At 45.9% G+C, this 27,808-nt stretch overlaps 7 protein-coding genes across 7 annotated transcripts; 4 read left to right on the forward strand and 3 right to left on the reverse strand.

Moving 5' to 3' along the window:
• Positions 1-1,395: 1,395 nt before the first annotated feature.
• CCOS01_07530 (glycosyl hydrolase family 18) lies at positions 1,396-2,850 on the forward strand (the record flags this gene model as incomplete). The annotated part of the gene is made up of 3 exons (XM_060455694.1): positions 1,396-1,517; positions 1,573-1,865; positions 1,928-2,850. The coding sequence occupies 3 exons, from the start codon at positions 1,396-1,398 to the stop codon at positions 2,848-2,850; spliced, it is 1,338 nt and encodes a 445-aa protein (XP_060313586.1).
• A 1,003-nt stretch (positions 2,851-3,853) lies between these two features.
• Positions 3,854-4,355, forward strand: CCOS01_07531 (uncharacterized protein; the record flags this gene model as incomplete). The annotated part of the gene is made up of 2 exons (XM_060455695.1): positions 3,854-4,225; positions 4,278-4,355. 2 exons carry the CDS (start codon positions 3,854-3,856, stop codon positions 4,353-4,355), a joined length of 450 nt encoding a protein of 149 aa, XP_060313587.1.
• Positions 4,356-13,036: 8,681 nt separating this feature from the next.
• CCOS01_07532 (uncharacterized protein) lies at positions 13,037-13,951 on the reverse strand (the record flags this gene model as incomplete). Its single annotated transcript, XM_060455696.1, has 1 exon — positions 13,037-13,951. One exon carries the CDS (start codon positions 13,949-13,951, stop codon positions 13,037-13,039), a length of 915 nt encoding a protein of 304 aa, XP_060313588.1.
• A 916-nt stretch (positions 13,952-14,867) lies between these two features.
• Positions 14,868-16,157, reverse strand: CCOS01_07533 (uncharacterized protein; the record flags this gene model as incomplete). Its single annotated transcript, XM_060455697.1, has 1 exon — positions 14,868-16,157. The coding sequence occupies one exon, from the start codon at positions 16,155-16,157 to the stop codon at positions 14,868-14,870; it is 1,290 nt and encodes a 429-aa protein (XP_060313589.1).
• A 774-nt stretch (positions 16,158-16,931) lies between these two features.
• On the forward strand, positions 16,932-18,040 carry CCOS01_07534 (uncharacterized protein; the record flags this gene model as incomplete). Its single annotated transcript, XM_060455698.1, has 2 exons — positions 16,932-17,796; positions 17,880-18,040. 2 exons carry the CDS (start codon positions 16,932-16,934, stop codon positions 18,038-18,040), a joined length of 1,026 nt encoding a protein of 341 aa, XP_060313590.1.
• Positions 18,041-18,302: 262 nt separating this feature from the next.
• On the reverse strand, positions 18,303-20,299 carry CCOS01_07535 (major facilitator superfamily transporter; the record flags this gene model as incomplete). Its single annotated transcript, XM_060455699.1, has 3 exons — positions 18,303-19,095; positions 19,163-19,576; positions 19,629-20,299. The coding sequence occupies 3 exons, from the start codon at positions 20,297-20,299 to the stop codon at positions 18,303-18,305; spliced, it is 1,878 nt and encodes a 625-aa protein (XP_060313591.1).
• Positions 20,300-23,521: 3,222 nt separating this feature from the next.
• On the forward strand, positions 23,522-27,621 carry CCOS01_07536 (uncharacterized protein; the record flags this gene model as incomplete). The annotated part of the gene is made up of 7 exons (XM_060455700.1): positions 23,522-23,812; positions 23,873-26,047; positions 26,105-26,258; positions 26,315-26,748; positions 26,804-26,969; positions 27,144-27,269; positions 27,323-27,621. The coding sequence occupies 7 exons, from the start codon at positions 23,522-23,524 to the stop codon at positions 27,619-27,621; spliced, it is 3,645 nt and encodes a 1,214-aa protein (XP_060313592.1).
• Positions 27,622-27,808: the final 187 nt, after the last annotated feature.

Consider the following 27,808-nt stretch of genomic DNA (forward strand, 5'->3'; position numbering starts at 1 on the left):
TGTGTTTGTTAACCACGTCACGTTTCACTGTCCCTTCTGCCAGGTTGGGATCAAGCCCAACACCCAGATGAAGCAGACCCGGATGGAGCATATAAAGGTCATAGCCACAAATGCTTCGTTGCAATTAAGTTGTGCCGCCACTTTTCACTCGCTTTCAAAGACAAGGGACAAGCGCTGCGACCAACACTTGTGAACTAGTATCCACTTTGCCTCATGTCTCTGCTCGGTTCATACGATCAAATATCACGAAACGCGATGATCTTTTAGTCAAAAGGTGTGAATTGAAGAAACCCAAAAGAAATTCTGTCTGCTGCACGATCAGACGCGACATGGTGTCATCCTGTTGCTTGCCTTAAGTGCCACAAGCTTGTTGTTCCCATGGAAGGTGCAGGAAAGACAGAGCAGCTGCACTGAGCTCCAGCCTCAAGCGGTTTTAAGCCACAAACTAAGCTAAGCAAGGCACTCGGCTGCTAGGAAAAGAAGCAAAAGTAACGACGTTGCTCACTTTGTTCTCAGATACTTCCGATGCCAGCCAAAGTTTCATGCTACTTAACACATGTACCCCGTACACTGAAACTTTTCGAAATCGAAAGCCCGAAGAGACGGTGAGAAGTAGAGCAAGATGGCAAACTTGCCAAAAATAATATTGGATTCTTCAACGCCGCGCTGGTTCGTTCGAGAAGTATGTGCACGAACCACTTTGCAGGGTGTCTATGAGTTCGGACGGAAACCCCGGAAGGCTTGTGCTTAGGTCAAGCTTTTTCCATCTGGGAAATCATCTTGGCTGCAGCACTTTCTGGAGCGCGCGATTCAGTCGACGGTCTTTCGGAAGGGCTCATCCCAGCGAGTCAGCCTATCTAAACGCAGACCGAGTCCAACCGCAATTTCCGACTCTACCAAACGTCCATTTTATACTTTCTTGATATATTGAACTCTCCACCGCTGCTAACCATGCCTCGCAGTGGCCGCAACCGATCCCGCCTTGTCTCCCTACTTGGCACCGCGAAGTGCCGCACTACCGCGTCCGCCCGCGAATGATCACCCCTCGTGATCCACCCAACAAATGCCCGTTTAATCTACCTGTTCACTCGTTACGAGTGCAATCAACCCAGGCAAACCAAACGTCGAAGTTTGCTCCCCCAAACAGTCGGGTTGTGGGCAGCGGTAATGTGCACCAGGTCCCGCTACCCGTGTGTAACTTTCGTCAACACGAGACCGGTTGCGTATCCCTCGGATAGGGGTCGAGCTATTTGAAGGTGCGTCTCCCTCTCCCCACGCATGTGTTGAAGATTCTTTGGCAAGCGCTTTCACGCCTCTCCAAGTCAATCGAATCTGACCGTCTCAACCACTCGTTGAGGAACCACATTCTTTTAATAATACCAGACCATAGTAATAATGCTGTTCCGATCTCTTGGCTTGGCCTCTGTGGCTGCCGTGGCCGCTCAGGCTGCCTCCGACGGCACTACCTGCACCGAAGGAACAGGTGCAGCTCCTCGTTATGTCATGTACTTTGACCAGTAAGTTGCTCCAATCACCCGGAATCCAAGACAATTTTCTAACAGATCCAATTAGGTACCACACCGCAGGGATTCCGGACAAGTCCGTAACTTCGGGTGTTACCCACGTAATCACCGCATTCGCCAACTCGTCCCTTTTTGCTTCCGATCCGGCTGGCGAATACAAGCCGTTCAAGCCCCTGAATGAGGTTCGCGCTCTTTTCAACAACGGAACCAAGGTCTGCATGGCCATCGGAGGTTGGGGCGACACGGACGGATTCGGTCTTGGGGCCGCCACCAACGAGAGCCGTCACAAGTACGCCATCAACGTCGCAGAGACGGCAGTCAAGCTCGGATATGACTGTGTCGGTAAGTGAAGCATGATCCTTCGCCGTGTTTCTGTTATGATAGCCGACTAAACGTGGTCTTAGATGTCGATTGGGAATATCCCGGTGGCAATGGTGCGGACTACATCCAGAAGCCAAATAGCCAGAAGACTTCGGAGATCAACACCTTCCCTCTGCTCCTGTCCGCAATCAAGACTCAGCTGAAGCACCACAAGATGGAGCTTTCCGTCACCGCCCCGGGCCTGAAGCGCGACATGATTGCGTTCACCAAGCACCAGACTCCCAAGATCAACGCCGCCGTCGACCACTTCACCGTCATGACCTACGATCTCATGAACCGCCGCGACAATATCACCAAGCACCACACCGACATCAAGGGTTCTCTTGAGGCTATCGACACCTACATCGCTCTTGGCGTCGAGCCCGCCAAGATCAACCTTGGCTTTGCTCTCTACGCCAAGTGGTTTACCACCGCCAAGGGCTATAACTGCACCCAGGGTCTCGGCTGCCCCACCGAGCTCATGGAGGCTGCCGACGGCACCGATACGGGCATGTCTGGCGCCGTCACCTTCGAGACCGCCAACTTCCAGGCTGCTCCCACCAACCTGACTACTTCTCCCGATGCTTCCTGCGGTGCCGGAACTTTCTACAAGTGCCCCACTGGCAACTGCTGCTCCCAGTACGGATTCTGCGGTGCCACCGCTGCTCACTGCGGCAATGGCTGCCAGTCCGACTATGGTATCTGCAACGGCACCTCCACCCTCTCTTCCTTCAAGACTGCCATGGCCAACGGCAAGACCGATGAGGTCAGCGGTGGCCAGTGGTACTGGGACCCCGCCGGTCCTTTCTTCTGGACCTGGGATACTCCTGCTCTTGTCACCCGCAAGTTCAATGAGATTGCGAAGGCTCGTGGCCTGGGTGGCGTCGCTGTTTGGAGTTTGGGTGAGGACTCGTACGACTTCAGCCTCCTCAAGGCCATTCAGGCTGGTGTCAAGGCTTGGTTTTAGGAGAATTAGTGTTCCTTGGAACATTCAAGCGAGTCTGTCATATATAATTGAAGCTACAACAGCCATTTTCTTTTTTCTCACCTCGTCTTTTCTGTATTCACGAGCCTCTTTTATTGTTATTCTGTGGTGACCTCGTAATGTTAATTCTCCACCTTTGCTCCAATGACTCCAACTAAGCAGGCAAATTCTTCATGTGGTCATCTAGCTGACTTGGGCGATTAAGTGTATATGGCCATCTGCCATCTGTTGAGTAATAGTTAGCGACAGTTCTGTGGCATTAAACTGGACCATGGCTGTTCATTGATAGTTAAGAGGCGATAGAATCACTTGCTGCATATGCGTAGAGCCATGACATCGTAAACGCCTGGTATCAATGTAGCTCAATTAGAAAGAAGTGTCCAGACTCAAAAGAGTCTGCAGGAGCCTCGTGGCATATCTAAAGAGCTATGTCTAGAAAAGCTACAGTGGCCAGGAAGCTTTCTGACGTGAATGAAATCATGTACCTATACTACTTACTTGGAGAAAATGCTAGGAGGACATGCTGGCAAGAATAGAAAGGTTCAAGCCCAATAAATAGCACAAAGATCCTCGAAGGAAGAGATGGTGATTTCCTTATTGTCTTAAAGACAATAGTCGTGTAACAATGACTTGGACTGATCAATGCCTGACGCGACAACTAATAATACCGACGAACTAGGCCCATGATACGCGTACAATAGATTTGTCTAAGCGATGATAATGCAAGAGAGACCAAGAATAGTTGATCAAAGGCACAAAAGGCCAATGAAAATTTATTAATGTATAAGATGGACTAATACCAAGATGCAATGTCATATCTGGAGCTCTCTCATACCACATCAGCCAATCACCAACATTCTCATCACCAAACTTCTCAACATAGTCAGAATTTCAACACACTAAGAGCGAAGTCCTCCAGAAACAGGTATAAGTACACCAATCAAGCAACAAAGCCTATCACTCCATCCCCTAAAAGAAAAGCAACATGTCTGCTCAATCGTTGCATGCAGTTTTCCCAGCTCGGAAGGGCCCTATCAACCTGCCCTACGAGATTTTCCTCCTCATCGTAGAGGCAATGATTTCGGAGGCCTACGAGAGGGCTAGACATGAAAAGATAATCTACACAATTGATTTCACGAACGGACAGCATCAAAGTGTCTCGCAGTCCAGTTTTTCTATTGTATTGTGGGGCCGTAAAGGCTTCAAGATACAGATGCAGCGATGGAAACAAATCCGCGACCTTCTACGAATTGACGGAACCAGCAGACGCTTGGTAAAAGGAACCTTCGTTACCAACGACATGGTACGCGTCGCGTACTTTTCACGCACGTATGATCCTCGATCCATGGACGAAAGGGTCCGTCTGCTGCCAGGGTGTGTGCTTCCGAATGTTGACATTTTCGAGATAGCGCCGGACGGGAATAGCATCTTCCATGCATCTTTCACACTTCATCCTCAACCTGAACACGAAAAGCTTTTTCAACTAGTGAGACGGGTCAAAGGGACTTGGTTTGACTACCTACCCACTCAGATTTGGCCGCAAACTCTTACTCCTGAAACGCTGCTGTGTTTTCCCAACTTGCGAGAAATTTGGATCCATGCCGAACAAAACTTCACAGGGATCGATCCGAGAGTCTCTTTCCATGACTCTCACGATGACGACATGCCACTCGACACCCAAATTCTCCCCGAACTGGGTCTGGATGCATCGGGTCACGACCTGAAGACTTTGAAGACGCAGTTGCGCGTTGCAGAAAAACGAGGGATTGATGTTTACGTAACAACAAGCACAGCATGGACACAGAGTTCCCGCGCCAAGACATTACGATTATCCTTGAAGGGTGGAGCTGTTCGTATGCGGTTCCTTGACCCGCATTGCGATTGTTACCTTGAGCTTTCTGAGGATCTCAGAGCTCTTGGCCTTACTCTACAGCAAGCGATGCAGCAGCAGGATTAGTTTTTCCATGAGGCTTGGACTGTGGTATTTACGATAAGGTATCACGGATGGGAGTTTGAAGAGTATGCTTTGCATTTCCATTTTTGGAGGTTGTTTGTATCACTTGCGGTAGATTGCAGCTTACATCAAATTCTTGACTTACTTTCTGTCACGTAATAGGGATAGTAACCGCATCTCACAAAGTGCCCGTCACGTGCTAAATTACGTATCTATCTCAGACATCGTATATATAGACCTTTTCTTTTTATCTATTTCTACTTTAATATATTAAGCTACTTTTACTATACTCCGTATACTTATTATTACGTACTATAACTCGTAATAATTATAAGCCTAGCTCTTAGTTAAGACCCTATACTACGATAACGCACTTATTAATACGATTTTTATAATCTCTTTAAAATAATAGACATACTCGCACCTACTTTAGCCTAAGCTAAATTAACTAGCCGAGATAGTTAAACTAAATAGTTTAACGTACTTCGTACTATAAGTAAGGGCGTCGGGGTTTAAAAGTACGTCGACCTAAACGCTCTAAATTCCGACGTACTCCTCGACCCTTTTATAGTACTTATTTTACCCTTTAAATTCGGACGATTAGTTACGACCTATAATAAAAAAGAACTACGAGCTTATTAAATACGCTATAAGGCGTTTAAGAACGACTAAAAAAACTAAGAAATCCTCTACTAATAGCTTCTAAATATAACTCCTAGCATAACCCCTTTAACTTCTTTAAGTATAAGTAACCTATAGGACTAAGCTAGGTTTCCTTTTATAAAGCTAACAATACCTCCTACTTTACGTAAACAAATCTATCCCTATACCGTACCTATAAAGAGGATTTATACGCTTAAGAATATTTAAAAATAATAAAAAATCGAAGCTAAATACGAATAATTTAAGACTTAGGAACGTAATACCGTTAATACGCATATTAAACTCCTTACTTAGTAGTTAGTAAAATTAGTTAACGCTACTTTTTATAAATATATATTTTAAAAAGCTACTAAGGATAGTACTAAGTTTAGTATATAACGAATCGTTAGATATCTAAAATAGGAATTTACGCTTTCCGAAGTAGTAGTTAGGAATATAGTTCGAGAGGAATACTAATAAGCCCTTAATAAAACGAGGACCGGAATTAACTCCTAACGTTAATATAAAAAGTAGTAATTTACTTATTTCTAAGCTAAAACGTACAATATTCTAGAAATTAGTAAAGAGATCGCTATATTTAACTTCTTAGTTATAGTTAAGTCTAGACTCAACCCTATATAGGGCTAACGTATATATAAGACCTTTAGCGAATTAATAGCCTTTAGAATATATATTAGAACCCTCGAGGAGATTGCGTATATATTTAGCTTAGTAACTTAGGACGTATATACTAAACGGCTTTTAGGTTAGGGAGGGGCTTATTCTACTTTTACTAGACGCTCTAACTTAGTTAACGACGTAAATAATAAGGGTAACGTTACGTGCCCTTATAATTGCGCATACCCGTAGCGGCCTTTAGTATACTAAAAATTAGAATAGGTACTTATAAGCTAAAATACTAGTAAGTTATTAATACAAATATTAAAGAGCTATATAGAGGAAGTCCTCGCTACTATTAAATTAAGTAAGTAGAAATTATTTTACAGTAAGCTTAAGAAAGCTAGTTAGCTAAGGAATAATAGAACCCCTAAGAAACCTAGGTTTTTAAAAGGATCCTCTAATTAACTTATAGCGAGCTTATTAATAAACTAGGACGAGGGCTACGTAGTTACTATATTTATAAAGAGTTAGGACTTAGAAATAAACGTAATTTTTAGTACCCTTATAAGTAGTACTTATCCCCTTTCTTAGAGCATAGTAATAAATAGCTATAGAGTAATATATCTAGTTAACGATAAGAGCCTATTTAAACCTAAGAGTTATATATTATTAGGTAATAACGACTATATTAAATTAAGAACTATTATACTACTTATTATTATACGCAGTACTCGTATTATAAAGGGCGTTTTAAACGGACTTAAGGAGAAAGGAACTTATAATCTAAAGCTCTAGAACGTCGCTTATATCAAGGGATTCTATATTAATATAATCTTAAAAACTTTACTAAATAGAAGCGCACTTTAGTACTACGGTCTAGATTATATATTATAATAGGGAACGCTTCATAAGAGTATTATTAAAAAGTAGCTTATCTAAAAGAATAATCTAGTCTTCCTCGAATATAAGCTCCTCTAATCCTATCCTTCTTTTATAAACCTTAAACGTATTTTATAAAGCCTAGCTAGTATTATATTACTAATTAGCTATAGAAAATTCCGTTACTCGTATTAACGTACCCGTAAGAGGTTTAATAGCGCGCTCCTTTAGTACCTTAAAATAGGTTATCTCGGACCTAATACTCTTTATTAATTACTATATAAGACTCGAGGTATGCGTATTAAACCTCTATTATAAGTTAAGTATAAAGTATATATATTATCCGATACTAAGATAGTAGTCTTAAGAGGACTACCCTCGAGAAAAGCCTCACGGCTATAGTACTATATATACTAAGATCTCTTCTACTTCGAACTATCTCTTAATAAACGATAATATATACTTATAGCTTCTAACGAATATAGTAAGTAGCTTAGGGGGTTCCTTTTAAGGACTAAAATAGAAGAGGAAGTGCTTTTCGTACTATAGAGCCTCGAGGTAGCGATTCGTTATTAAAAAGGGATTCTAATCTACTTTTTTAAAAGTAATAATAAGACCGCCCTCTTAATTATAAACGTTAAATACGTATATAAGACGTAGTATAGTAAGCTAGGAATCGGAATAGAACTTCTACTTTTATATACGAAAGAACCCGTAGGTAACGTAAAAAGAGTAGGTTAACTCGTAATTACTAAAGCTTATAAAATGTGCCTTTTTATAAACCTCCTTACGAATCTATAGGACGAGATAGTATTAGTAGTAATCTTTATTTATAATATTACCCTACGGGAGGCTAATAAAGGAGATTCGCTTATTATAATAGAAATTAATTAGTAAAAGCGGTATTAACGCTAGTAGTAGACGGGTTACTAAGTGCGGGATTCTGAACTAGTAACCCCGCACTTTGGTAGTCTCTATATATATAGCTACTAAGTATACCCTCTTTATAGGGATCGTAAGAGGGGTATATATTAAAAAGAGTTTAAAATACTTCTCTACGGGTATATAGGATACTTAGTTAGATATGTACTAAAAACGTATAACTTATATAGGGTTTAGGTACCCGCGCTCGAGTAAGTATTTATTATAAAGAATATTAAGTTTAATAAAAAAGTTTTTTATAATTCTATATACGAGGAGTAAGCTATCGTAAGCGAGTAAGTAAATTTAATAATCTAAGAGATACGAGAACTCTTTAATACTAACGATAAGTTAATTTAAGCACTCGGGGAGGTAAATCTAGATTTTAGAAATACTAATACTTAAAATAACTTTATAATCGAAAATAGTATTACTATTAGATTTTTAACTATTTAGGACGCTAAGTAACTAATAAACGTACTCTAGGGTACGGTTAATAAGGCTAAAGAGGCTAATATAATCTTACTATTACTACTAACCCCTAAGATAACCCTCTTACGCGAGCTCGGGGGTAGGGATAAGGAAGGGGATATAGTAACTAGGTTATAAATAGCTCTGCGTAGTCTATAGTCCTCCCTACGAGCGCTTATATATACTATAAAAGTTCTCGAGCCTTTAATTCTTAACGGCTCTTAGCAAAACGCTAGAGTACGTAATAGACGAGGTACTAATTATAAGAAAGTAATTCTTAATACTAAAGTCGACGTTAGTAAGGAACCCTTATAATAAACCTCTATTACTATATAAAAACAGAGCTTATAAGAACTACCTTATCGAGTACTAAGTAAAGCTCCGTTAGGTCCTAGACATTTAAACTAGGCCCGCAGACCTTTATAATATTTTAATAGTAATATTTTTATAACGCTCTTATATTCGAATATAAAAAACGGTAATTACTATAACCGCTACTAGGACTACTTTTTTTTTATTTTTATACTTAATTAGTAAAAAGCTATAGAGGAAAGTAGTATAGGATATATAATACTTTATTAAGTAGTAAAAGGAGTAGTTTATAGGACCTACTTAGAGCGCTCTAGAGGAGTTTAGAAATTACGACTTACTAAAGTTAACTTCTAGAGCTTACTAAAGAAGTTTAGTAATATTAAATATCTCCTATAGTAATTATAGAAGCTACTTAGGGATACTATAGACGTAGAAATAGAAAAGCTAAGGGATATTAGTATATAGGAGGAAGTTAACCGTGATCCTAAATAAGGGATCCTACTTTTATTAAAGTAGGTATATACTTATAAGTACGACGTTAATAACGAGGTTTGCGAGGTAAAAGCACGTATATATATAAGGGGGGATATATAACTACTTAACTTTTTATAAAATACGTACGCTTCGACGCTCGCTATAAAGGCCTTTAGGCTTATAATAGTAATAGCTACCTAATTCGACCTTAAGGCTAACTAGTATAATACTATTAACGCATTCCTTAACGCGCTTCTTAAGAGCGAGAAATTAGTAATTATTAAACTCCTAGAGGGATATAAGGTTATTAGTAAAGTAAGTAAACTCTAACGCACTCTATATAGCCTCCGAGACTCGCTAATTCTCTAGTTCTAAACTTTTACTTCTATACTTCGTAATATAAATATAATATATAACTACGAGGAGATCTATATTTACTAAACTACAAATAAAAAGGTAATACTAGTATTTTACGTTAATAACTTTATTATTCTATACTATCGAGACGACCGAGAGGCGGCTTAGGGGATCGTTAACGGTATAAAAGAATATATTAACTTTAAAAAGAATAGACCGATTAATTATTTCTTTAGAGTGCGAATTTTACGAGACCGTACTATTCGCAAGGTTTACCTTATCTACGACGTATATATCGAGCGAGTTACTAAGCGCTTTAACCTTATAGATTTACTATATCTAATAACCCCCCTTCCTTAGGATAAGTTTAAACTAAACGAGGGGTAGGTAATAAAAAAAGAAATAAAGAGCTACTAAAAGAAGGTTAGAAATATACTTTATATAGCTATTATAATTAGACTAAACGTCGCTTTTACTTATTTATAATTATTACGGTTCCTAACTAACCTAAGCGCAACCCATATTAAAGTAATTAACTACTATATCCGATATTTCTACGTAATAAGATATCTTACGTTCTATTACAGTAGTATACTAAGTGCGTAATTATTATTTCTAGCTAGAGATACTAGCTTTATAAATAATAAGATAATACGACGATTATCTTAGGGATATATAATATTCTTTTTTAGCGGCCTAATTTAATAAAAATTAGTACGCTAAGTAACGGTTACGACGTTAATTACCGAAGCTAAGCTTTTTTACCTTAAGGAAACTATAAAAGAGACTATAGCTCTAAAGCGCCTTTTTAAAAATATTACCCTTAACCTAAGAGAAGTATAGTTAATTAACTACGATAATTAGTAAACGATTCGACTCGTCGTAGGGGAAGGAGAAAGAATAACTACTTAACTTCGCTATATTAATATATAGAATATATAACTAAGATAAGAGCATACTAGAGGTAGCTTCGAGGTTACTTATATATTAATAGAAGATATACTAATAAATAGACTTATTAAAAACCTTTTATAAACTAAGTTCGAATATTTCCGTATACTTCTTAACCTCTACAATACGTAAGAAGTTATTATAAATAGTTAAAATAGTTAGAAATAATTAATTTAGGCCACGCTTAGAAAAACTTAATACCCGAAAATAGACGATAGATAGAACTTAGAATACGGCCCGGAGGCTTAAAATAAATAAAATAAAACTTTTCCTAGCCTAAAGGCCTAAACTCCTAAAATAACCTTACCCCGTAAAGTATACATATACAAAAATAAAACCCGGGCTTATACTTATTATTTAAACTCTTAGTTTACGAAGTATGCGATTACTAAGATTATAATATTATTAATAAAAAGGGCGAGCACGCGCACTAAGAACCGCACCTTATATACCTCAAAGTCCATAAAACTAAGAATAGTAGGGGCAGTAAGGGGCGCAAGAAGTAAAATAACTATTAAGTTAATAACTTAAAATATAAAAATAGGTAGCATAATAAGAGGCTAGTTATAAATAACTATAATAAGCGTAACTAATAATATAAGCGTACTTAAAAAAGGGGGCAGGGGGCGCGCAAAGAGGAAGTCCTCTATATAAAACCTAATATAGTTCTTATATATTTTCTTATTATTCTTTATATAACGAATAATAGCGCAGAGCTTACTAATTTCTTACTAAAACTATAATTAAGAGTGCACTTTTTAATAATAAAAAAGGATAATATACTTATAATAAAAGGAGCACTACTTATAATAGCCTTAATAAGGGCCTAGGCTATCGGCCGTATAATAACTAGCATATTAATATACCCCTTAGCCGAACGGCTATTAAAATAGTGCGCATACTAGCTACTACTTCCTACAAAATAATAACTACTATCCTTAGGGTTAGTATACTAGAGGGCTACTTAAAAATAGGGTATATACTATACCTCCTGTTCCTTAAGAGCTACTCCCTTAAGCTTTTTAAGGACTAAGTATACGTTAATTAGGCTTAAAATAATAAAAAGAACTATACTTATTACGGGGGGTACCTTAGCCTTTTAGCATTCTTTTTTACTTTTTATTACCCTTTTAAAAAGAGCTAGCCTTGCGTTTTTTAAACTCTAAAATATTATTAAAAACGAACTCTTAAAATAATAATACACGATATACCCTTTTCAAAGGGCTTAATATCTAAAATATTCTTATCCTCACCCTTAGACTCCGAGGGGGGGATAGATAAAAGCTCTTTAGAGCTCTTACTATTACTATTTACCTTATTATCGCCCTTATTATAACTACTAATAAGAGCCTCGAACTTAATAAAGTTCTTAATATCTCTATTAATAGCCTCAATATCCTCTTAGCTAAAGAGGGAGAGCTTAGTAGCCGGGCCTTAGTAAGCAGATAAGAGGTTACGGGGGGGGGTAATAACCTAGAGGGGCTCGTTAATATTATTACCTATCTAAACTCTTAATAAACTACACAATATATACATAAGAGGTATTATAGAAATTATACAAAACTTATTATTACTTCTAAATATATTAAATATTTATATTTAGAATAAAATTAATAAACGATTTAATAGCGCAGGCGCGCGCGCATAATAAATAGGGGTACTTACGGTAACTATAAAAAGGTTAAAAAGAGAAAAAAAAATAATAGCTAGGCAATGCTATAAGAATTTAGATATACGCGAGGCAGCTAAGTAGCCTCGCCCTTAGTAATTTATATATTAAAAATAACAGAATACGCGCTATTCTAAGTTAAGATTCTATTTATTTTAAATAAAGGGATATATTCATAATAAACGTAGTTTAAAAAACGCGTATCCCTTATACTTATTTTTTCTTTTATTTATATTTAACTAAATCGGGCCTTTATAAAGGCATTTAGAGGTTCTATCTCGGGCATAATAGCTCCCTAGTAATAGTAATTAGGGGGTATATTACGTAATAGGGATAGTAACCGTATCTTATAAAATACCCGTTACGTACTAAATCACGTGTCTATCTTAGACATCGTATATATAGACCTTTTCCTTTTATCTATTTCTACTTTAATATATTAAGCCACTTTTACCACACTCCGTATGCCCATTGCTGCGTGCTATAACTCGTGACACTTTCCTATCGTAACGCTGACGATCGACGCTGTTTCACACAGTGTTTTTTGTCCACTTCAATTGTGACAAGACCACAAATTATGTACGAAACAGTTTATCTCGTCAGGCTGGGTTCAAGATGGTAGGTAACCAAGCCAGCTATCAATGTAGACACCTTACTTGGGTGTCGAATGCCTATAGAGTCTCTCTTTTGATTGTATGCGCAACTATTCGTTTTATTCACTAGAAGTCCTCAATAGCATGAAAGGATGTCCATCTTGTTGTTCGACCCATTTCGCGAGATGTCGTTTCCTTCATTGTCCCATCCTATGTTTCGAAGGTCGAGGAAACGCCCCTACTCTCCACCCCTCCCCCCTTTCCATTCGCAATGCTCCTCCGGTATCTCGTCCTTTGAGTGCATAGATCTGCAGATAATAGCATCTAGGGGGGACTTTCGGAATTCTCCCTGAGATCGGCGAGACGACATTGCCGAAGGAGCCAAGCCATATCTAGACAGACCTCATCCACCCAGCACTCGCAGCAGTCGCAGTTCCGGCAGTTGGATTTGACGCGAATGGCATTCTCGGTGATATCTAGCTCCAGATTAGACTTGAATGTGTTCGTGGAGACACGGGCTATGATTGAAGTGTTTCTCTTTCTGAACTGAGGACCAAGCTTTCGAGCAACGTCGCCGTAGTCTTCCGCCCATTTGGCCAACGATGGAAAGTGGAACGCGTCAACGGTCGTAAACTCTGGGTGGGATTCCGAGAGAGAGCATGCGCACCTGTCGTCATTCTCCTTCGGTTGATAGTTACCACCATCGATGAAGATCTTGCGGAGGTTGGGAAGGGAAGCGAGCACGTCGACAAAATTTTCGAAGTTCTCTCGGAAGAACTTAGTATCGCTTCCGTTGATGGCCGTGATGTTCCGGACGATCTTATTGCCATTGACGGTGGGCAGAATGATCGAGGCCTTGAGAAAATCGATCTCGTGATTTTCCTTGAGAGTGAATATGTCGGTAGCGAGGCACACCCGTCCCACGAACGGGACTCGGGGACGCCGATGCCTGCGTGTGATCATAGCCATTCGAGGGAAGTATTTGCTAACCATATTGCGGCTTCTGGAATCGATATGCAGGAGGTCGCGAATTCGGTTGATTCGTACGTAGTGATCATCGTCATAGCCGATCGTGCTGACGACAATCCTGGCCTCACTCCGTCTGTCGTACTCGAGGACGTGTTCCAGCGGATGGGTGTTTTTCACTTCTTGCTGGACGAGAACCTCGATGATATTGAGGAAAATTTCGTAAGGGACGCGGACCGAATCGGTCAGGTTCGGAAGCTTTGACAGAGACATGATCGTGGCTTTCCGCTTGCGTTATTTCGATGGTCGAGTTCAATCTCTCAACTGTATTCGTCTGGTGTCGGTGAAGCAAAGACCGAAAGTCCTTGATGTCGATGTGGCGACGGCTGTCGTGCCTTTTCGACAGCTTGAAGCCGGGAGATTAGAGTGACACTTTGCCTTCCTGCGAAGGAAACAAATGGAAAAACGAGGAATATAATGGAAACCAATGATGTGAAAGGGATAGAGGTAACCTTTCGGTTGTCAAGGGAATTGGAAGGAAGAAGGAGAAGTCAGCCCCTCCGTGGAAGGCTGAGGCGCAAGGCTACGAAGGGAAGTCTCAACTGATTCACCAGCTTGCCGGGGGCGATGAACTTGGCAGTAGCACAGTAGGGTGCCGTCTGTTCAGCTATTAGCAGTTTTGAGATCACAAGTTCCAGCCGGGAGATGTATGGTTGTTGTGACTTGAATAACAAAATCGTCTTTGCGGCCTCTCATAAGACATCCTGGCAGTCCATTCATCTCCAGATAAAGCCCAAACATTATGCGGAATGGCAACCTGCCAAAGTGGGACATGATTTTGTAAGGACATGGAGCTGTAGATCTAAATCGAAGTGAGAATGTAACTATAGTAGCCTACAATTGAAAATGAGTGTCTATCAACTTTATCAAGACTGCTACAGGTGTCGTATTTTCACTTTCGTTCACTGCTAGATCTTGGGGATCTTTGAAACCTTCGTTCTTCTGAACATTGTCAGTGTCAAGTTCATACTCACCCTAACGATACTGCAATTCATCACAGTTTAGATGGGCTGGGCCCTGGTCTATGGAAACCTCAACTCCATCCTGTCTTTCATGGACAAGTCGTACTTGATGTACCTATCTGGCACCTCATTCATATGTCTCGTCGTCAGAACTTGTTGATCACGCCTTAGCGGCGCGTAATTCGATTGTTTAGCTTATAGTGGTCCAGCTCCTTTTTCAATTTTATCTGATATGGCCGGGCAACATCCTCGACCCGCCCTGAATCGGGTGCCCCAGCCCGACTCGTAAGCCCCAACAGCCTCTTGGGATCATGAGCGAAAGCGATCCCGTCAAGAACACTCGGATCAGCCCCCTTGTCAAGGAGCCACTCCACGTAATCCCAGTCCCCCGTGGCACAAGCCAAAGTCAGAGCAGTCTGCTCCCCTCTTTCTCCTGCCCACTTCACGTCATCGACACCTACGTCATCGAAGCTCAACATGTGCTCAGCCATCTCACGACGCATGGAGAACGGGCTCACCCATCGTTCACCGTCCTCACTATGTTGGCCGACAGCTGATAATACTAACATGTCTCGCACGATGCGCAGCAAGGGCATGAGTTCGGAGACCTTGAGGGCAGGATCGCTGTACGTTCTGAGCAGCTCGAAGAACCGCGGATTCCAGGTCTCAATCGCAAGACCAAATGTCCATATCCCATGCCGGTGAAACGGAACCTCAACTGGAAACCAGACATCTGGTTCTTGTTCCGTAAGTGTCGGAATATGATACCACCCTGGCCCAATATTCGGATCAGCGCCGGAAGAGAGGAGAAATTTGGCCAGAGGTTTGTTGCGGACGCATAAAGGATCTTGGAGCGCCCACTTTGGGTAGTTCCCCTCTCTGGGCTCCCAAGCTTGATTCGGGTGCCACCCTGCGTCCATGAAGGCTTGCAGTAGAGGAACCAAGGTATCGTCATCTTCTGGAAAAGTCTCGAAAAGGGAAGCGCCAACAGCGGTTCCTCGTGTCTTTGATGCGGCTTCCGTGCCTTCAAAGACGTATCCGTGGAGAGCTGTACCGTTGGCAAGTAAGAACTTGGCGACAGCAGGCTGGTTCCCGAAAGAAGCTTGCTGCAGACCAAATTGACGAACAGCGTGACTAGGAGACATGTCGTGAATGAAGACTTCAACCTGTTGCAGGTGGCCCATTCGACAAGCAATGTAGAACCCGAGCTCCATGGGGTCATCGGGGTTTAGGTTACCGACATCAATAGCATAATCGGGTCGTGGAAGGCGAGGCGGCAGCGGGGGCAAGTCCACAAACAGAGCTTCGAATTCTTGAATTTCGTCTATTAGCTGAGGGGCATCGGAAATGGGGCGCTGCTTCGATAGACGTTCCTCATTGATGCGTTTGACGTATGCGATATGCCATCTCAGCCGCGCCCGGCGTTGGGAGGTACCTTGCGCTGTAGTGTGTCCCATGTTAAACAGTGGCGAATCGCGAAAGAGGCCGTTTGTCTTATCCGGAATGATTACTTTTCAAAGCTTTTAACACGAAGCCAGGCCAGAATACAACTGCGCGGCCATGTTTATGATGAATTTCTGGCTTGCATTGTAGAATGTTGGGGTTTCTTTGACCCATATTCCAGTCCAGTTCAGTCATTACTGGAGGCAACACGGAAACGGAACGCGATCGAAGAGTAATGGGGTCAATCAAGGCGATGAAGTAACTAGGGGGCAGAGGCAGACACTCCAATCTTCCCTTGCCAAGTTCTTTCCAACGCTGACACCGACTTCTTTGTTAATGTTCTCTTGAGACTTTCCCCGAGTGCTTTTTGCCTCCCTGATGTACCTTCATGTTTTATTTACTCGGACCCACTTGGGCTATTGAGGTGAGTTTTGTATCCAGTCTATTTTCGGGAACAACTGTAGTGGCATGAGTTCATCCCTTCAAAGTACAAATAGCTCCTCGAGGACCTCGCGTCAATGAACTGCTCTCTTCAGTAAGAAAAAGTACAATGTTGGCAAGTCTACGACAGAGTTGTTTGTCCCAGATTCAGAAGGGGTGATGTGGTGTCACGAATCAAAGCCCCAAAACAAGGGCGTTACACTTTCAATCAGGCAATCATCTCCCCTTTGAGTTGCGATAAGTCCACTGGCGACTTAAGTGCACTTCCTCCCTTATTTTTTACCAGACAACGTCGCTGTGTTGTCTGCCATCTCTTTTCCTCATCAATCCATTTTTGAAAACATATCATGCCGTCGAAGTTCGGGTTCACTCTTTTCCTAGGCTCGTTGCTGTTGGCCAGTCCTCAATTAGGAGTACTCGCTGAACCATTACACATCATTCAAAAATGGGCAGCATGGACAACCAGCTACAACAACAAACATGTTGTTCTGGCAGAATCACCGCCACCTCCTGGCCCACCCGGTCCATCTGTAATTCCAATTCTGACGACAACTCCTTCAGCTCCTCAGACGTCTCCTCTGCCTCAATCAACCAAGAGCGAAAAGTCATTCAACCCATCCGACGTACCCACAGTATGGCCCTCCTCCACAGCTGCGGTACAGAAACCGGGAACAGCTTGCACCGAAGACAGTCACTGCAACCTCCCAAACCAGTGCGCTCGCGGCCAGACACCGGCTTGTGACAAAGTGGCCCAGGTCTGCAAGTGTCTAGCCGTGCCTACGCTTGCGCCTACATCGGATCCTACCCCAACAACGCCGACCAAGAACACCAGCAAAGCGCCGTATCCTATTGTCACACAGTGGATCAAGGATATGGAGATCAAGGTCGGCGAGCAGAAATGCAACGACAAGGTTTCGTTCGGCCAGGAGGTCATTAGCGGGATGGATATCCTGATGGATATTGAGAAGATTTGCAAGGCGTTGGATGAGAAGAAGCTGCGGATATCGCCAGATAGCGGGGAATACAAATCCAACGGGCTGGGCACGAATGGTTCAAAACATCATTTTACAATTTCTTGGATACAGGGCTGCACCTTTCCGAGCAAGGAGAGAACAAAGTATGGCATGAGGGCCTTTGATCCGAGGGAGACGGGGGAGGAGATTGATGGGATGAATCGGTGCGAGTACATGCTGAACTGGAACTGGAAAGAATGTGAGTACAGCTCGTCTACCAGCTACTTCATTGACAGATTCATTAACCAACATTCGTATTGTATGCTGACCTTTTTGATACAGGCGATAAAACCAATAGCGGCAAAGGAGGGTATCGAGATATAGGCTGCCTGCGGTACGCCACGGGACCGGGAGAAGAGGGCACCAAGGGCACGGGCGACGGTATCAAGGAGAGGCTAAAGGAACTGGCCAGAGACCTGGGACCGTGGGAGACCATTTTCTGAAAAACAAGTATTACTTCTATGAGGCGATCCTATGGATGTAGCTATAATAATCTTCACTTCTCGACAACTTCTATGGAGAAAGGCTCAATGGCTGATGTGTCTCCTGATGCGACATTCCAAACGCCGTATATGCTACAATAGATCTATTCGGAGGGCTAAGGGGGTATACAGTCCTCTTCTAATTTGTGTCGCGACGGACACACCATACATCAGACACATCCTCCTTCTTCTCAATGGGTTTGCAAGAGAATGATGACCTCTCTCAAACACTCTTCTCGATGTCTCGAGGTCCGGTCTGCTCCTCGCTCGCCAACACGCCCGTCGACTTCTCGCTGTTACCACCCGCAGCCGCAGCAGCAGCAGCAGCAGCCTCCCTCTCCCTCTTCCTCTCCAGCCGCGCGAGCTGCTTAGCCCGCTTACTCTCATTCTTCTCCTGATCCTCCCTCATCTGCCGAATAATCGGGCTCTTTGCGCGAATCTTCTCGCCGTACCGCCAAAAGATGATGGGGATCGGAATGAGCGCGAGCTCGAGGAGACCGCAGAGCGTTCCCGCCCACTGGGGCGACATGGCCTTATACATGGACGTGCCCGCGAGCGGCAGCGTGCCGCCAAACATGCTCCGCATGACGGCGTTGCCGGCCAGCGCGGAGGCGGCGTAGATGCCGTACGCGCCGGCGAGGTAGTTGGACCCGTAGATGAAGGAGATTGTGTTGCCGGCGCCAAAGGGGATGCCGAAGGCGATGGGAATGGCCCAGTGGATCGTGGCGGGGAGGCAGGTCCAGGAGAAGACGAGCTGGCCTATGGGGGTGAGGATGGCGCCGATGGTCATTACGCGGGCGGTGGCTTCGGGCGGGACGCGGCCTGTGATTGGGTCCTTTGGGTGAGCATTGATGATGCGGCGGAAGATGGGCTCGCTGATGATGGCGAGGATGGTGCCGATGCCGATGCCGACGAAGGCGAGGCCCGAGACGCCTGGACCCCAGCCGCGGTATTGGGAGAAGACGATGGGGTAGGCGACGAAGCAGAGGTAGAGGATGCCGTAGATGAGTGAGATCCTGGGCTTTTTGTTAATATTTGGGCCGGGGCGGTTGGGGGGGGGGGGGCGTGACGGGAGAGTCTTACCAGAGGTTGAAGAACCACAGAATGGGCTCTGTGAAACTGAGAACAAAGGGACGGCTGAGATTCAGCTTGATAAGGTGGACCTTGGAAACCTTCTCGTCGTAGCGGCACCACCAGCGCGGATCATCCGTCTCTTTGCGAATGCGAGCGGCCTTTCGTTGGAGAATGGTGGGTGCGTAGGTCTCACGCAGGGTGAACATGAGCGCGATGCCCACGCCGGCAATGATGAGGACGATCCAGTTGGTCCATCGCCAGCCTAGGTACTGGTACACAAAGCCACCGATGATCGGGCCGGTGACTGGACCGTTCAAGGGGGCGATGGAGTAGAAGGACATGGCGAGGGCACGATACTCCTCATCTGAAATGTCCACCACCGTTCCTGGGCTGTTGGCGATCAAGGCAGCTCCGAATAATGCACTGGGTTACAGTGTTAGATGATCCCGATTACTTGAGAGAGTGGATTGCTTACCCGAAGAAGCGAACGACGATCAGTGTCGTCAGAGACTTTGCAAGAGCGCAGGGAATGATCAGAAGAGATGAAACGGTGAAGCATCCAAGGTAGACATATTGCCGGCCATACAACTCGCTCATCGGGGCAACGATCAAACTGCCGGCAGCCAAGCCAAGAAGGTAGGTAGTAACACCAAGCGTCGCAATGACCCTGCTCGAGTGATACTCCTCAACGAGGCCGGGGATAGATGCCGTATAACTCGTGCTGTAAAGCACGACAATCCAAGTAGAGAGTGAGACGACGAAGATGGTCCAGCCGCGGTACCATAGGGGCCAGTTCTTTGGGTTCTCTGGGTCATCGGGCTCAAATACGACCTCGTAATCCGGAGGCCGTGACGCGGTGCTGCCGATACTCGTGCCGGTGCGAGTGTACGTGATGGGCTCTCGAGCGACGTGCTCTGCCTCGGTCTCGAGGTCGGGCGTCAGGGCGTGCTCGAGTGGCTCGAGGGGGTCGGTGTCGGTGGACGAGTGGGACGAGGCCCGGCTCCGGCTGTGGTGGCTGTGCCGGGACTCGACCTCCTTGAGCGGGCGGAGTGGCGGAGAGTCTTGGCCGGAGCTGGCTGAGGTCGCGGTCGCCGTGTCGGTGGCGGCCGCGTTGGACCCGGTCCCGAAATCGTGTATTGCGGACATTATTCGATTTGCTGCCGAGGTCTTCTTTGGTTCAAAGGCCTGTGTGGGTAGGCGCCCGGCGCGATGTTTGATCTCCCTCCACGCAAAGAGTGGCCGAATGTCCTGGGAATTGCGGCTCTTGGGGGTAATCGGGACAGGGAAAGTAGATCAAGAAACGGCGCGCCGAGCCTCGGGACAAGAGACTTTTAACCGTACTAGTAGTATCTCTGACCGAAGGTGTAACAAACTTCCTTCACAGCTAGACGCAGTCGACAAAGCGGGTATACTATGCAAATGAGTCAACGGGAGATTTGCAAGAGGGGCGGCCCCGAAGAAATCCTTCAAGAGACACGGATAGTAGATAGGACCTCTAAGAGCGAGGGAGAGACAGAAGAGTTTTACAAACCGACAATTTCTCAAACGTCCCACGCCCAAGCCCACGCCCCCAGCAGCACAACGCCGCCGTCAAAGGGGCGAGGGGACCTGGTGCTAGATCCATGGAATGGGTGGTGGGCGGCAACCCGCATCCGATCCACCGCCGCGAAAAGGGTGCTGGTGGGGTGCGCGGTGTGGGTATCCTCAAGGCACGCAATCGGAGCAGGATTGGGAAAGGAAAGGGACAACCTGACGAGGAGAGGACTAGAATTGGCCCATTGGGTAGGTGATCGACCTTCAGAGCCCGACGGGGATAACGGCGGAGCTAGGGTCGCATCGCCTCGGGCTAGAGTGGCCGCCGTCTTGGAGCGAGGTGACGAAGGGGGCCGACATTTGGTTGGATGCGTGTGTCGCTTCACCTCGAGACTTTGAGGTATCGTATCATCGAGACTGAGACACGCTGCATCTCTAGAATTAGAGTCTGGAACTGCTTCTGCCCCCGCTTCATGAGAATCCCCAGCTTCTCCTCCGCATTGGAGCCTTGCAGTCGTGGTACTGTGGAAGCGGAAAAAACAGTGCCAAATCCCGCGTTTCCTCTTATCAATGGAGCCCATCGTTTTCCGGTGTGAGATGAGTCGATGATTGGGGAGGTGTGGAGTTCAGCCGAGGTCCGCTTCGGTTTGCCCCACTCCCATTGTCCCATGAGAATAAGCACTGCTGAGACGGGTGAGAACATAAGTCATGTCTCTTTCGCCATTTGCGTGCAAGACAATGCCACTCACGTCTCCGATAGGGTACACTTTTTACAGTGTAGTTGATAGATGAAGTCATATCTCGCCTTGGCAGCTCCGACAATGATCTTCGCGGCCTCGCCCATGACCTTGTCGAGAGTTTTCCAGAACGTCTGGCGGAATCGAGAATACCACCACGAAGGTTTGCGGATTGGCCAGTTCCGCGTGGCTTCCCAGGACGGTGGAACCTGTCAGGCAGTGTGTCGCAAAAGTTATTCCCGGCGGAAATCCCTGGACGCTAGATACCGTCCGAGGCTTCGGCGGGGCGCTGACCGCATAAGCAGCAAAAACAATCATCCCTTGTTTTGACTTTTGACGATTCATACGGATGAATGTAGGAATTTCTCCTTCGTACAACGAGAGAATTTCCCTTCAAAATGCCATTGGTAGACGGCGTATGCTGTGCGACCCGGGCTAGATGTCGGAGTGGCTGTCCTTCGTAGCGATGGTGCTGTTGCACGACATGCGTCTCAGGCAATGCAGCATTGTCACCGGACTAAGAACGTGAGGCAGTATGAAATCTGAGGTGAGACGCCGAAGGATGAACCTGGAAGATGGAAAAAGTCTGAAAGATAAGCCAAAGTCGGCCGGTATCCATACCCATGGCCAGAGCTTTCGGTCAGGGTTCCCAATCCGGTTTTGGCGTGAGGTCGGCGGATCTCGGCGAAAGCGGGGCTTCGGATGTCTGAGGTCCGCTTTCGGCTCCGATCTCCGGCGATGCAACGACATTCCCTCTTGGTCCTTCCGACTTGTGTGAGTGTTTCATACTGGCCTTATAAGAATATCTAGTAGACTACAGATATCTTATGTGACTGAGATGGCTATACAGAGCTGGGACTCTCTTTCGAATCAGCACCTGAATCTCAGTTGTTGTCTGTGGCATTACGGTCGGAAGGATGGATGCAGTTTTTCTTGCTCTCAGTCGGCCGTATTGACTGACCAAAATGCGCAATTGAGATCCAAAGGGATACAGCATGTAGTTGGATACTAACAAAAGTTACCTGCAACTCGCGTCTTGAGCGACGGAACCAGTCGACGATTAGACATGTCGTCGAGATATGGAGGGGCTCGAGTCAATCTGACTTCGCAGTTGCAGCTTGTCACGAAACCGTTGTTCAGACGACAGCTACACGGACCAGTCTGCAGCCGCCACTCAAGAGTGTAACGTTATTCCATTCTATACGATGATTCTATTTGGAATGACTTACGTGATATTTCGTTCCGTTAAGATCTGCAAGTGCGAAAAGTGGGAGGATGATGTCACGTGATGAGTTGGGAGGTATTGGATGATTAATGATGCGATGTTTCTAGAATAATCAATCAATCCAACATAGCCCAAAAAATCTTTTGAGTAGCAGACATCTAGGTCATGCCTTTCAGTCAATTTTACTGAGGCGTCAATCTCAGACTTGGGCAGGGGCTCGCGACTTGACTTAAGCCTAGAGATGCCATAGTATAAGGTCGCCTAAAGACCAGAAAAAGACCAAAAGTCGATACCAAAAAGAGTTCACCCCCCCGGTGTTGAACTGGGGGCTACATCTCTTGGTGCACATGCTGGGAATCGAACCTGAACCCTGGTGAAGACGAGTCTGCCGCCGAGAAGGCTCGCCCCTGACCATCCCGCCAAACGGGACTTTGACCTGACCTCACAAGCCTGTGAGGCGCCTGCCACCGTTGGTGACAGGAATGGAACTCAGGGGTCCTATAGGGCCTTCTCCGGGCAACATCTGGAAGGTGCAGCCATGACAGTTAAGATCGATGCTTCCTTCCAATTTCGCGCTGGATGTTGCGTGGCCCCACATTGACTAATTCCAGCCAATAGTCTGAGCTATCGGCGCCTACCTCTAGAAGAAGCAACTTCATCGACAATGACAGGGGTTCATGCAAGGTCTCAGTCGCCGTGGCTGTGCAGCGTAAGCAGGCAACGACATTCAGCGCGAAAACCACACAAAAGTGAGGCGTTCCCTTGATACGCGCCAAGCGCATTCTGATTCCTATTCTGCTTCTAAGTTGAGCGCGAAATCGTTGCATATTTGATCTATGCGCGCCTCATCAAGCATCGCGAGATCCTGAAAGGATGGAACCCGACTACACGGACCCAAGCCACGAATGGTGGGCCCGGCCATCGGACGGCTACTTGGTTCCACTCGTGCTTCAGTGCGGCCAAGAGCCGGACGTTCTGCCCGAGACATCGAGATGGTCGCGCCTGGGGAAGTTACCTTCCCGAGTCTCGCCAGTTTTGCGCGTCTCTTACTGGACCGGCTCATCTTTATTTGTTCCTGGGACAAGGAAGTACAATATTAGCTTTTACACACTAGTGGTGACAGCGCTGAAGCTCCTCGTGGCATGGCCGGTGCTTTGTATGCTGGTATGAGACATATTCTTGCTCTGACAGACTGACCAGAACCGAACTGATCATGATTTCAAGGTCTGCTGGGCCGGGAATCTTGGGACAACTGTACAACAGCTTGTCGATGCTCGCAACAAAAAGGACTCACGCTACGATAACGTATGCGTTCTCTCAAGGGAGGAAAGCATCCAGAAGAGACCGTTTCCAGGTCGACATCTGGTAGAGCAAGATGCCATCCTTTCTGGTCCCCTGCAAGAAGCAAGGCCTCCAGCATCAGAGCAGCATTACACCGATAACATCAGGTTGAGCGGGTCTCTGCCACCTTCAGGGTCACGCGTCGACAGCTCGCCAACTTCTCTTCGTCCACGATACCTATGCTTCGTCAGGGACTTTGAACAAGGCATATACGAGACAGTCAAGGTTTCCGACTACCTCGCGCAGCATGGAGACGATGTAGACCTCGAGTTCGTCTTCGTCTCATACACCAGGCTCCAGTTCAGGGTAGCTACTGAGGAGGAACTCAACAAGCACGACTACCAAGACGAAGCTACCAGGAACGCTAACAAAAAAGTTGCACGACAGGATCGAGAGATCTTGGCCAAATGGGGCATGGATGCCGCCAAAAGGGTGGGCAAAAGGGCATTCTGGCTCGACTTCGAGTGTGTTAGGAACGACGACGGCATCGCACGATCGACGAGTAGTAGTCAGGACGTCTATCGAATTTGCGACATTGTGCGCGCGGCACATTCAATGATCATCGCCATCGGGCCATCCGCAAACGACAAGGTTGCCTCAATCCTTGCCAGCACTGAGCCTCCTGAGTACAAGCGTGAGAACGTCACGCCGTGGTTACGGCAGTGGGGATCCCGCCTGTGGACGCTGCCGGAACTCCTACTTTGCCCAGGGGAATATCGCATACGACTCTATGTCCTCGGGGACCAAGCGGAGCCTAAGGAATTGGCGAAACGCAACTTCGCTGAGCGGGCATGGGACGACGCGGAGGCTGTGAAGGAACTCGTGGACCACTTTGAAGGATCCGCGATCCTTACCGACCTTCGGCTCATCGAAGCTGCCCTCGCTTGTTTCTCGAGGCGTCAGACGGATCAATTTAACAAGGGAGACATCGCATACGCAACAATGGGTCTGTTCCCCAACCGCCATCGACCCCCAGTGAACAAAGAAGACTCCGGGTTCCAGGCCTTTGCCAAGCTCTCCATCGCCAATGATAGTGGAGCCTTCCTCAGCAGGTTGATATCCCTTTCCCAGCCAGACGGAGCCCCATGGCACCGGGTAGAAGATACCTGGGGTGCTAGGCTCAGCGAGATCTTTCCAAGCGTCAGTATAACTGGCGTGGTCGGCGCCGATACAGTCATGCTGGATAAGGTTCACGGTGCGACGATTCATTGGGACAACCTCGAACCAGAGCCTTATTTCGACAGGAGCTTCGGGATGCGTTATGTCGTTTTCGTCGGCTTCACGTACTTTGCATGCTTCTCCGTCCCTATGGCATTCTCTTTCTTCACTGGTATTGCCAGCATCGTACTCTCAGACTTTATGCGATTGTCGATCTGGCAGGTCTACATGTGGCTCCTTCCTCTTGCCGTGGTCTTCGCTCTTTTGTTCCCCATAGTGTTGATCTCAACACGAGGCAGAGTCAAACAGCCTGCCAAGTCCCGACTCATCGGCATAGAGGGCATTGTCGACTCTGCGAGCATTGAGAAGCATCTATGGGGGTTCAATCACGGCAATCTCAGCACCACGAACCCGCAACATTACAGCGATGAAGATGACCGACGAGACCCACCAACATTGCTGCAGCCCTCCGGGCCGCCTGCCGGAAGCGGCACCTTTGCTTTCACTCTGGTGGATACGTACTTGATGACGGTCACGCACTTCCACTGCCGTATCCCACCAGTCGCTATACTCGAATGTGGCTCTGAAGGTGGTCTGCAGCGAACTCTTCTCTGCTCTTACGACGCTCGGACAAACACGTTCCATAGGCAAGCTGTCTTGAGAGTGAATCGTCGAGGGGTCGAGCAGCTGCATCGTATCGATAGGATCCGGCTGTCTTTGGCACCTCACCCCCAACCCAAGGAGCAGACACACGACACCATACATGATGCATCGTCATCCTCTTCCTCCAATAACGATAATCTACCAGTGCAAGCGCAAAACAACATAGCCAAGACCTCGACTCTTATCACTACTTCTCACACATGGGGAGTAGAGTTCCTCTTCTTCGCACTATGTCTTGTAAGCCCATGATGCCTCAGATCAATCAGTAGATGAATAGCCGCTGACTGATAGCAGGCCGGACTGAGCACTCTCGGTCCGTCTAATTCCGCCAGGCCATCCGCAATCTTCATCTTTCATACTTGGTCCCTCGTGGGGCAACTGCCAGGCTTCATTTTGCTGCAGTATTTGCCGCTCAACCAAGTCGCCATCTGCACTTTCGCAGCGAACAGTACTCAGAAATCCCCATCGCCCTCCTCCTCAAGCCAGATACTAATGATTGAGCAGTTCTAGTCAGCGTTGTGAGAGGCGGCACATTGTTCCACAATATCGCCGTATTGCTCTCCAGGGTCCACGCCATCTTGAGAAGTTGTCTCGCGTTGACGCTCGTCAAGTACATGATAACATGGTATCCCATCCAGGAGTTACCACTGCGCTTCCTCTTTTGGAACGTTGCCTTCGAAGGGCTTGTTAGCTCGCTTAGGTCATTGCCAGAAATTACTTTCAACAAAACTTCTCTGACTATCGACATCGGCGGTATCATTTTCTTCACCAACATTAGTCTACTGTACTACACCATACAGGTCGGCTTCTCCAATCTTATTGGAGGGCCAAATGATGTTACCTGGCTTCTTCCGCATCAGAAACTCTACTACTCACAGCGTGCGGCTTCTGAGTCGTTCTACGCCAAAGCAGCGGGGGCTGTTTGGTGGAAGCACCAGGTTCGTCCTGAAATCTTCCTCTTCCACAGCTTTCAGATTCTAATGCAATTGATAGCAATCGTTGTCCAACGCTTTACAATCATTCTTGGTCTTTTCCATCGCCCTGGCGATGTCTCTCACCTCTCAGGGTGTCATTCACGAAGACCCTGTCAGCGGAGCGGGTGCTGTATTCATCAGCATTCTCGCTGGTCTCTTGATCTACAAATTGCCATCGACGCTCTGTAAGTTATCTTGTTCTTCCACTGACATTCTCTGTGTACTTGGATATTTCTGCACGTCTGGTATCTTGAATGCCATTCAAGGCATTCATGTAATGCTAAAATGAGGTTGCGGCCATGATCGATTCGAATTGAAGATAGGAACATGGCTTAATACTTACTGATTTCTTCAACTAGTTATTGTCATGGTTTCAGTCGCGACAACGTCGGGTCTCTTGAGCGTCCTAGCCGTTTCTGGCTTCAGCTTTCTTGAAGCTAGTCCTTTCCAATTGCTGTGGAGAATTAACGAAGCAGCTTTGCCTCGTAAGTGAACCTTCAAAAAACTTTTCAAGTATCTCAGCTGACACTCTATGAAGTTCTTTGGGCCTTCATGGTCCGCCAATCGGCATCGTTGACCGGAGCGCTGGGATCAGTGTCCCTATCTTGGATAGGCTGGTCAGTCGGCCAGATGATAATAGATTACACGGACAGCATCTCGACCTTTGCTGCTCAACTACCGCTTCTAATTGGGCAGATTATCTTGTGGGCTCTGCTGTGGGTTGCGTATGGACGTGAGAGCAGGATCCGATTGCCCGAGCATTCACAAGGTATCTTTGCGGCATCGCATAGAGATGTTGAAGACCAAGACAGCGAGCGGAGAGAGGACAGTCAGTGATTGATTGACAAAGATATTTGGAGAAGATTCCCGTGGCGCTTTTTCATCATTGATCATAGTCTTTGTGCCTTCGTGGCCGACCATTACCCGCTGATAGTCTAGGCTTTGATATAGAAATTCCATCAAAATGAGGACAGTCGGTCTATCGTAAAATAGAGGAAAGACGCTCCAGATAGTCTGCGTTGGC

The sequence above is a fragment of the Colletotrichum costaricense genome, assembly GCF_030867565.1.
Source record: "Colletotrichum costaricense strain IMI 309622 chromosome Unknown Scaffold_7.1, whole genome shotgun sequence".
NCBI classification, from domain to species: domain Eukaryota; kingdom Fungi; phylum Ascomycota; class Sordariomycetes; order Glomerellales; family Glomerellaceae; genus Colletotrichum; species Colletotrichum costaricense.